At 44.7% G+C, this 11414-nt stretch overlaps 1 protein-coding gene across 4 annotated transcripts in view; it reads left to right on the top strand.

Annotated features, from left to right (window-relative positions):
* The window catches only part of LOC128881240 (protein gustavus), a 100442-nt gene that overhangs the window by 63393 nt on the left and 25635 nt on the right, over positions 1–11414 (top strand). For 2 of the 4 annotated variants that reach the window (XM_054132080.1, XM_054132082.1), the window contains exon 2: positions 3369–3407. The exons of the other annotated variants lie outside the window; for them this stretch is intronic. In XM_054132080.1, coding sequence (XP_053988055.1) covers positions 3369–3407 — 39 coding nt within the window. The remainder of the gene's footprint in view (positions 1–3368; positions 3408–11414) is intronic. 4 annotated transcript variants of the gene reach the window in all.

Raw genomic sequence — 11414 nt, 5'->3', positions numbered from 1 at the left:
CTACGATATATGTATATATGTCATATGTGTACGTATTATCATACATATATATGTATATCGTAGTCTGTGCTCACTTGCGCCGCAAGTGGTAGAAATATTCATAACTTAAAGCTCGGGATTTTGATAACAGTTCTACACTACACAGTTGGAACTCCTTATACAGACTTCATGGTACAATGATAGCTATGACACTTCTTACATATTATTCGTAAAAATTGAAGTATACGCAGAAAGACAGCTCGATAAGAATTCGTCCACGATGCTCTACCTATCGGTTGATCGTAATATCCAATCGTGAGATGAAGCGCGAGGGAGGGAACAGTGCCCAATCGACTAGCGACGAGAGTTGACTGGGTGTAACGACCTCCAACTTGGGCCAGTAGCGTAGCCACCGAAACGTGGCACCCTGTCGATATCGTGCAATTTTCTCGCGATGCATGGAAATCAGGCCTACAACCTGCAAAATCTCGACGATTCGATTCAAATGGAGATTAGAGAACTGTTGGAGGTCGGATTGGTATTCAATGCCAGAATTGTCTGCTCGAAGCGTGTTCCTCGTGACTCGGCACTAGCGACGGCCGAAAATTCGCGGGAGGCTCACTCGATATCGAACACCCACTTTGCATTCAGCCGAGGGACTTCCTGAATATGATAATACTCGACCAAGAACGGTAATATTCGGCGAGTATGTAGACAGGACAATGGTCTTTCTGGATACAAGCGTGACTAGCATGACGCGACCTGGCTAAAAGAGATCCATTTCCTCGAAGTAGCCTCGACCGGTAGCGACGGCTCGATGGTTCTTAGGTTATTCTAGTCGCGAGAACGTCTTCAAACTTTCCTTCAAGTGGTCGCTCGCTTTTCGAAATATCCCGCAAAGTGAGTCGACCGATAAGCCTTTTTCGAGCCCCTCGTTTCCTTTGTCGCTATTTTTTTCACGAATGTGCGTCCAACGGCACTTGTTTCCATTCGAGAATCCCAACGACTTGTCGCATCGCTCTATCAAATTCACTATTCCAAAGAAACAATTGGATATTTCAGTTTCCGAGTTTACATAGAACAAGCTTCCTATCGCCATGTGTGTTGATCGACTCGAGTATGACGTTCGACGACGCTTTGTTTAATCCTTGGCGACGAAAGAAAAGAGAAAGTGTACATGGGTGAGAATACACACATAATCGCCTTTCTTCCGTTGCGTATTGCTTCAACTCCTACGAACTCGTTTTTCGACTTTCCTCCTAAGCATCCACTAGTGTCAGTGTTGAATTCTTAATGCCAAGGCATCTTAACGTCTATAATAAACGCACGATCTAAGCTAAGTAAGAAGCTACAAAGTTGCGATATACTTAACACCTAATTACATCAGTCGCGATACAACAATGTCTCAAAACAGATGAGAGTACTTTTTAGACAAAACGAATCGGAAATATATGTGCAAGAAAATCTCTTTGCTTTCGAACGATCAAAAGATCAATGCCTACGTAAATTTTCGTTAAAATCACTGAAATTATTTTGTCGAGGATCACTAGGCCCTTTGTAGCACCCATGCTTGGACGTTCAGATGTAGGAGAACCGATGGGCATCAGTGCTCGGCCACACAAGTTGAGCGTTACGACCAATAATACTCGATGAGAGGAAATTTTCCCGTGCTCCCTCGGCGCCAGGCTGGGTTTAATTAATTTCACCGCTTTGAAGGGGCGGGAAAAGTGGCCGTGCCGCGAATTTAGGACGCGTAGCCGGCGCGCCGGTGTTTTCTGAAAAAGCAGAAGTGCACTTGTCCCACCGTCGAAGCGTTTTCTTCTCCGCGCTTTAGAAATTCCAGAATTAACGACGCCACGGCGAGAAAAGAGAGCGCGGCCGAAAAGGAAATGCCTCCCTTTCGAGGGGTGTTCCGTTACTAAAGAACAGTGTACCACACGACACGTGGTGTAATGCACACGCCACCGGCTGGCTGGGTGTGTATTTCGAGACCAGGTCTTCGCGAAGCACCGCCAAGGGAAAGGGTCTTAACCTAACTCCTCCAGCTGCTGTGAAAAGTTTGAGTGGAAAACTGGTCGAATACGCAAATAAAAACGAATTTAATTAATTTTAACCCTTTTCGAAGGGTCCACTTTAAGAATCGAGGGAAACATGTTGACGTGTAACTGGCAACTCGTGTTATGTGTTCACCTATTGTCTATAATCGAAATGATAGAAACAGTGAAGTAACAGAACGTGCCAACTCCAAACTTGAGTTTCATTTCTTCTGATTTGAAACTGCTTAGAATATTTATTCTTTTCTTTTTTGTGAAATGGTAGAGTAACTTCATTTTAAAATTACCCTCAAGGGCTGTAGCTATGCTTGTTGCAGCTACGGTACGGGTTTAGCGATCCCGAGGTGTGCCCGAGCCCCAACATTTTTAGTTGTTAACGAAAGTTAACTAAAAATGCTTCTAACATAAATGCAAACATTTTAAAATGACCCGATACTTTAACATTAGAATTATCGAGGAGAACGCATACCTGTTAAGTATTCTACTATCAAAACAAGTAGCTTTAATCTCATTGTAAGAATTGATATTAAAAGCTGCAGAAAAAGCATCGTTAACAATTGAATAGTCTCTAAAAGAAATACAACATACACCAGTCAAATTGACCAACTTCGAAATTCTAGTGTTAATACCCTTCTTCCAAATTCAGTTAGCAATTTCGATAGCACTTCAACGACCTAACTCCCATGCCATAGTCACTGGAACAAACCACCCGTGTATGTACTTGCGCGATACCAGTAGCAATCGTCGATCCGTGCGAAATTACTTGCAATGTAACCGCAGCTGCGAAACTAAGTCTCGTAATCCATACTGAAGTTTCACTTTAAACTAATGGGGTACCTATGCAACGCTTTTACTGCAATATGCTTTGATATGCATTCACGTATACACAACTTAATACTCGATTTTTCGTTTGCGCAACTGTTGACTTCAAACATGCGTGATATATTTTTAAGATAAAATCGTACGGGGTCCTTATCGAAAAATGTATACGTTGTCCGTTAAGCTTTCGGTCGATGTAAACTTTTTCGAACTAGAGCAAATTTCGTTGAATTTCAAATCCACCGCATCGAGATCTTGAATAATGCAACTGTTTATCGATAAGGATCCTACGTTTATCCTAAAAGGATGTCGACAGCCTGAACTCAGCAGAGGAGGTACGAACATTTCCGCGGTTCTCCGCACCTTTGAAATTGAATTTCCAACGAACGTTCGAGGCGCAGTTTCGCGCGGGCAGGAAACAAATCCGCGAACAACGCGAAATGATACGTAGGCTCTATTGAATATTGTGTCAGAGACACGCGTGGAATGACTCCTCTTGTATTTTTTTTCTTTCAGACTGGACCGTTTCGTAGCGAGCAAAAATGAAGACACGAGGTACAGACCCCTTAGCCTAGAACGGACGTACGTTTATTCTAACCATTCCCTTCGAGGGTCGCGCTGCCAGATCGACTCGAGTGAAATCGTAGGAAATCGAAGGGATGCGCGCGACGTCGACCTGGGGGAGAGGTATCGTTGCCTCGAAGTTTCCTCCGATCCTTCTGCGTCTTTCACGTCGCATTTCTTTCATTCGTAAATAATTCCTTTATTTTCAAATTTCCATAGACCGAGAAGTGTGAACTTGGATCGCGAGAATAGAGCACACTTCTCACGAGTAAAAGGAGTGGTATGAAACCGTGGGAGTAACGTATTTCTTTACACAGAACAATTAATACTAAATGACCCCTAATACGTATTCAAAGAACTCGTTTTAGTACTTCGTTTATTAAGAAAAGAGTGTACCGAGTTTAATCATCTTTGTTGTTTTACGAGGGGCTAAGAGCTAATCTGGGTAGGCTGGAGTTACGTTTATAAGTATTCGATAAATTAGAAAAATTTCTGGACCATAATTCTTACCTTCTGATTATCTTTATGGCTACAAGTAGGTACATACGCGCACTCAGAAGGAATACATGTATTCTTAAACGATCCATAAAGCTTTAATAAAAAAAATACGAAATACAAAGGAAACGATAACGATCTTATTCGGTGTGATTCAGAGCAACGGTAGATAAGTAATGTTTACGTTCCCCGTTGATACTAGCTTTATTTACTGTTTTGAAACGGTTAAGTATCGCTGGAAACTACGCACTTAGGTACCAATTTCTGACAGTGAGAAATTACAATCTTCAACGTGCCGAAAGTATATCCAAGTGAAACGAACTTTAATAATTTGTTAAAGAACCGAATAGCATACGATCGTCCACACGTTTCTCGGATCGGTAGCGTGTTTCGTCGACTCTCGATTCCGATATCGTCGCTTGCAATCGGCGGCTTCCTCTGTCGTCGAAGGTCTCCAATCACCGTGAGCGTGCTTTATCGAGCAAGAAACGTTCGAATTCGTTGTCCACTTAACGTTCGATGTCTGATTTATCGCCGTCGCAGGTTTTACCACGATTTGGCGGCTCGAACGCGAATCGGTCGTCGTGGACGCAATCGAGACGAAATTCGATCACGTTTGGAAACGCAATTCCTCGCAGTCGTGTCAAGAATGCCTCGGTTTAGAGCGGAACGTTAAGTCGCTGTCGAAGAAGAAATATATCGTGGTCCTCTTCTCTGAAACTCGAAGATATTTTCGCGACTGCGTTATTAAAGAATATATAATTGTCCGCAGAACCTCACGTGGGATTAAAAAACAAAAATATCGACGATAGAGGATGATATGAAATCGCCAGACCTAACCCAGAGGCTGTAACCGAAACTCGAAACACAGTTATTTCTAAACCGTTGATTATTTCGACCAGGAAAGAGACGAGGAAATCGCCAGTTGGGAACAGAGGAAGATGAAAGAGTCGATGATGTTCTGTTTGGGCGGTGGGCGTCGGTTTATATTTATGCGCGAGAATAGCGGCGCTAACGGCGATGATAGCGTCGGCCTGGCTTAGTAGAAACCGAGCGCGCTCTTAGACCGTGTCGTCATCGAGTAGCAGCTGTTTTCATTCAGACTCGCCCTTCTTAGTTGGCGACTTCCTTTGCAGCACTTTTAATTAACGTACACGAGGCACGCTCTTCTCCGACCCTCTCTTTTCCTCGTCAACCGCCATCCTTTAACTCTCGCCGGGTTCCCTCTCTTCTCCTGCTCTGCGTCGACGCTTCTGCCTCCGCGCTCTTTACGCATCGTGTTTTTCTCCAGCCACTCCCTTGCGTTTACCTCCATCCTTCTCGCAGTTTTTGTGAACCCTTAATTTTGTCTCCCCTCCAGTTGTTTCGTGCACCGCCTCCCTTTCTTTCTCGCGGAGGTAACAGGGCGATGGGTTAACAACAATGAAGTCTGATAAAATTTGAGACAAAACTCGAAACTCGACTGTGAACATCAAAATAGTTAAATTTATTTGCAGAAAATAAGATTTAACCCTTTAACCTACGATTTACGTTCCAACACCTGGACCCAAAACGTAAATAAGATCGCTTAGCCTTCGAGCCATTTCACGTTTTGGTAAATCGGACCTAAGTTGTATCGATCCCGCACGACTTCAGTTCCTGAATAAATTAGCAATTTGCAATGATGTGATATTACAAATCACGATCGTCGTTAGGGGATTAATATCGTTCAACGAATATTTGATATTTTGATTTTCGACATTCAGTCATACCTCTTCGCGACCATTCTCAAATTCAAACAAGCTCCCCTAACCGTTGGCTCCCGAGCTTTCTTTGCGTATGAAAAATAAAGGACAGGTTGTTTCGCAAAGCACAAATTTCGAGGTAGCAGCAAAGTGAAAAAGCCTGTTGCCAACAGTTTCGACCTCGAACGAAGCTAATTATTTACCGATGGCTGCCGCGTACACGTAGTTGCTTCTCGATCAGAGAGTCAACACCGTGTCGAACAAAATATTGAACCTACCGTCTCGCAATTCTCGCCGCACCGAGCTGGAACCAGAGAAAACGTGTCTCACATGCCGTTGGAATACCTGATTATTTGAATACTTTCTGTATCGATCACATGCGTAAGACGGTAATCAAAGTTGCGCAGAAGTTTCCAATTTCTTCAACCTTTTCATAATATTTTTCTTTAAACTTCTAAAGTATACGAATAAACATTTTCGTGTTATCCTCAACGCCCGAGTACCGTTTCGAAAATGGAAACCCTGAACTTAAATAAAGAAACGAATCGATGAAACTCCATGTAACAGGAATTTTTCATGAGATTTTATAGATAATATTGTCCGTTCCGTAAATAGAATGTACGTTACACCCTTTCGATCTGTTATCGTTTTGGAAATTCTTTAGAGATGATCATCTACCGTTTGCGCGCAGGAAAAACGAACTACACGTACAATAACCATGGTGATAAATGTGTTTCTAACACAGATCCAGAAACAGCTGAGCATGCGATCCAATGTTTAGTAGTGCCTGCGAACGCCTGACTCGGTAGTTACGAGAGAGAATGGAGCGCTTACTCAACAGCGCCTCGCCGAATATGTTCAGGGGTTCGTTCTTCTCGAGTGCCAACGGTACCAGAGATCGTTTGTAAACGCCTGCAACACTGGAAGAGGTTAGAGCGATACATCCCTTGTGCAACGCCTTGCGAGTTATTCGCGACGTTAATTCCTGACACAATATCCTACATCGCGCGAGAGAAACGTTCGTTACGGTCTCAGTCGACCGCCGGTTAATTAAAGTCAGCCCCTTGTCTCGAGGTCTGCGTTAATTGCGCGCCACTCCGAGCACCGAGGCGTCTCTCAGCGAGAACCTAATTTAATTAACGACCCTCAAGGTGTCCGCAACGAGACATTTTCGGCTTTTTTTCAAGGATTTCCCGGGTCGCGGAGGGCGCTTCGACGCCTCGCGACGTCTACTCTCGCGGGAGACGAAATCCTGGGCAGGTTTCGTTCTCTTTTAGCCGTCATCTCGCGTTTTCGTGTCTCGTTGCGACGCGAATTGTTGGACGATTCGACGAAAAAGAGCTCGTAAAGGGCTCTCGAGAGCGTTTTCGTCGGTGTCTCGGCTCGTTCGCGAGACGCGGCGAAAGAAGCGACGCTCGAGCGTTATCTCGCGAGCTTCCTGGCCAATGGGAGACCTCGAAGCGCACTCGTAACGAGACCTAATTGGAAGCTCGGGGCCTCGACGTCCGTCGTTTATAGAAGCCTCGAGAACCGAGTACATATCTCTTTCTTCCGTTTCGCTTCTCCAGACTGTTTAAAAGACATTCGACTACTCCAAAATTAAACAAAAATCATTTCGAATGAGCTTGAATTTTGTAGATTTTTTTAGTCGTCGAATTGCTCTTATACGAGTGTAACCGACGCAGCGTCGAGCGTCCAGCTCCATTCTCCGCGAATAGACTTTTACGTAATGCTCGGAACGGCACGTTCCTGGCTTCGAGACGCGCAAAATTTATCGATCCATTGGCGCCGAAACGGCCTTCCGGTTCGGAACAAATGGCGGCAATTCCAGGCGAATTTAAATACAATCGCGCCGTTCGATTGTAAACGAACGCGCCGTGCGGGCGATAAATTGGCTCGTTCGTTTCGCTCCTGGAACGATTCGAGATCGAGCTCGACGTACAAACCGTTTCTTTCGCGACGAGTCTTCGTCGCTTGGTGACCCAGTGAGCTCCGGATGCTCGATAAAGCTAAAGAACCTGGCATTGCGGTCGCCTCGAAGCGGGAATATCGACCGTACTCCGAGCATAGAGTCCGGAATGCCTTTGCGATCTTTTTCCATCCCTGATTTCATAAGCGATACATTTTTTCAAGTTGGGTAGTATATCGCAGCACGTTGGTAAAATTCAAATTATTTCTAAAACTAAGAAGTCTAGTCGGAAGGAAGAGAAATTTTATGCTGGAATTTATACCTTTGCAATTTTATTATTAACGCTTTATCAACCGGAAACTTTTATTGCTGCTATCCATTCACAGAACCCATTAGCTTACAGTGCGCAATTTGAGGAAATAGACAGTGCTTCTGATTTAAGAAAGAATTAATTCGATCGACAAATTAGTTTACCTTTTCTAAATGATCGTGTTCCTAAATAGACCTGTAGTTAGTGTAGTAAAGAAAAAAACGTCTGTGGAAGAAAACGCGGCAAAAGATATCCACGTTCCGCATCCTTCGAAGTGAACACTGATACTGTTCTTAATTTATGTATCCACCTTTCGATATCCACCTTCGAGCAACAACGGGCGGGAAGATGTTTAAACATTCATCGCGCGTGCCGTGCACGCAGATGAAAAGGGCGGCGAGGGAACGGCTCACCAAGGGGACAGGCTTTTTCGTAAACGATGATAAATATATTTCCAAACGTACACGAAACAGCCTGGAACGTTGACGCGCCGCTACCAGTGTGCCGGCGACTGACCCATTTGTGAAACTCGCGCGAGTCGCGTTGCCACACACCTTTTAGTCGTGTGCGCTCGATTATTACAACACTTTACGAATTACACGGGTCTCGTGGCCGAGCCGGAGAAGGGCAGGGCCGTAGCATTTTTCTCGTCAACTGGCCAGAGGGACTTGTATATTTGTTTAACCCTCTGCAAGGGTTAAAAGTCACACGTCAATTGTGTACACTTTTGATTTCTGATTCAATTCTATTACGAATATGCAAACAGTTTGATTGCAACGTACTGAAATTTGTCTTTCGAATCGTGTATCATTGTAACAGTTCATCAATGGTCTTGTCGTAGAATCTGTTCAGGTGACGAACACGATTAACAACATAATCCTACCTATTTTTGTCGTTTTAAAAAGAGTTTAGCTTCCATAAGTCCTCTTTATTCCTTGCCCCTCGCCGAGAAATCGGAGCGGTGAAACAAAGCGTGCGAGCGAAAATCGGTTGACTGCAGGAGAGAAGGAAGGGCCATAGTGGTTGCAACATTGCCTCAAGGGGGAGAAAAAATACGGGCGGCGAATTACACGAGAGTTGATACGCGTTTTATCAGCGCATATACCGCGCGCTCGATAAAGCCGTTCACGCCGAGGGCTCTGACCGATACCGGCTTCTATGCTCCTTGCGCCACGAAATCGTACAAAGGCCTTTGTATGGTCGCACGTCACGAAGCAAAGCCTCGTTTCCCGGCGTTATCGCGCGACCGAATTGCTCTCGCAAGCCTCTCTGGGCTCGAGATGCGCGCGAATTACGAAAACGCGAATGATCTGTTTTACAAGTTGGTCGCGAAAAGGAATCAATGGGTCAAAGTGGTTCCACGTGCTCGTGTACATCAATTCCTGACTGTGATCAATGCGATACACAAACGACGATTGAACGTATCGTTCTTAACTCTAGGAGGAAATTTAACACGTTGACTGCCAGACTAATACTCTTGAAGATTTCTACTGTGATTAAATTTTATTTACAAACTAGTGGAAACTACATAATCAAACATTTATTGTGGTATTTATTTTTGTAATTAATTTTCTTTAATAGTTCACTTTCAGAATTAATTTTTTTAATTTTCCAATGAAAAGCACTGTCAACCATATATGGGTGACGTGGCGATCAACGTGTTCAAGAACAACCTCCAAACTCATCGATTGAAAATGTAGAAAACGCAATAGAATTGATAGAAGCGCCTATAAGAAGATATATCCGGTCCTAAATGAACTCAGCGTAAAATCTTGTTTACGAAGAATCGAAGATTTCTCAACAACATTTGAACCGTACGCTCTTTCCCGCCAAAGTATCAGTCGCTAACGATCACCTAGGTGGATTTGCCTTGACGTCGGATATCCCACAAGAAAACAAAATATATATGAAGAAACACAAGTTAAATAAAAAAACGGAGCGATTGCGCTGTGACGGATCCGGAGGAAGTTGGCCGGGGGACAAACGACGATACAGCGCGAAGGAGTGTTGCGCAAGGCTATCGTCGTTCGCAAATTGACATTTTCCGTGCGAGCAGCAACGCTCGTTGACTTTTGTGTACACGAAGAGGAACGGGCGTGTGTGCACGTGTGTCTGTCGTATGCACGTAGGAACGCGCGACGCGAAGGTCGTGGGACTGTGCAAAGAAGAAGAAGAAGCTTTGTAAAAGGCGAAGACGCGCGTCACGCGTTTCCAGAAATAGCGGGAGAGGTCCTTTGAGGCTGACCGTCTTTCCCGCGAACGTGGGCAGACCTGTCCATTTGGGGAGAGGATTTCATTGCTATGAAAGACGAGTCGGAAGGGATTCAAAGGGAGAAACGCGACGCGCGTGCTCAACCTACGTTACGAACACGAGCGCGCTCGCTTCGGAACTTATCAGGAACGCGCGTTTCGTCATTGATCCGCCTGTTTCTTGCTCGCGCCGTCTTGAGCAACGTTTCACCGAGCTCGAGCGAGCAAACGCTGATCCGTGCTACGTCTCCAATGGAAAAGGATCCACAGCGGTTGACGAAGAGGATTCCGCGTTGCGCAATTCTACCCGACGAATGGGTACGTTTGAATTCGTTGAACGTGGAATAGCATCTTCCGCTTGTGAAAGGAATCTGAAATCGGAACGAGGCAAACAGAGTTCTTGGGGAATAACTGAAATCTTGCGATACCAGAGCCGTAACAGTTTTTGCAAACAAAATTACTTGAAATGCTGGAAAGTTTGAAGTAAAACTTTTTTAATTTCTGTAACGTAGGCATGGGCTACCTAGTCCTAATCGGGGGCCAATTTATCGTACCGTTTCCAAGTTAAGAGCAGAATCAAATTATTTGTTTATTTCACTGAACGGAAATAACCCATATTATATACGAAGCATGCAAAACTACGAGAAGCAGGTCATTTAACGATCGAACTTCGAGATTGAGAACCGTTGTAGGCGGATTAATTGGTTCCCACATTCTCGAGACACGGTCGATAATTCGTTGTTAATTGAGGCGAAATATTCGAGCGGGGCTAAGCATTTAAAAATGTTTCGATCGCGAAGAGAGGGGCTCAGCCCTCGTTGTCGCTGTGGGAGAAGGTTCGAACATGCTTGCATGGGCCATTTCATCCTTCTCTCCGTCCCTCTTTCACTCCCCTTGCCTTTTATGATTTCTTTTTATTTATCACCAAACCCGAAAGTCTGGTTCACAATAGTCCCGTACGCGGTATGCGGGCTCCAGAGTCGTTGCTCGTTCCGCCCTCCTCCGTCCTCGGTTCTTTCTTCCCGTGGAGAAGAGAAATGAAAAATCGAGAGGGAAGAGGCCTCTACTCGTGAAATGGTTTTTCTGGCTCACAGTTACGAGAGCAGAGGACGTGCGATGCCTATCTTCCCTGGAATTAGCATCCGGCGACCTTTCTGTTCGCTCCTCGCCGTGTTACCGATCTTCGTCGAGATCGCGATCGATGGGTTCGCAACGTGAGTCGATATCATTCGTAAATTACCAGCCAGAGCCGATCTCTGCCTCTTTCTCTCTCTCTCTCTCTCTCTCTCTCTCTCTCTCTCTCTCTCTCT

Source organism: Hylaeus volcanicus, chromosome 8, assembly GCF_026283585.1.
Source record: "Hylaeus volcanicus isolate JK05 chromosome 8, UHH_iyHylVolc1.0_haploid, whole genome shotgun sequence".
NCBI lineage: Eukaryota > Metazoa > Arthropoda > Insecta > Hymenoptera > Colletidae > Hylaeus > Hylaeus volcanicus.
Note: the sequence above shows the minus strand (reverse complement) of the source record. Positions and strands in the feature narration are given on the sequence as shown.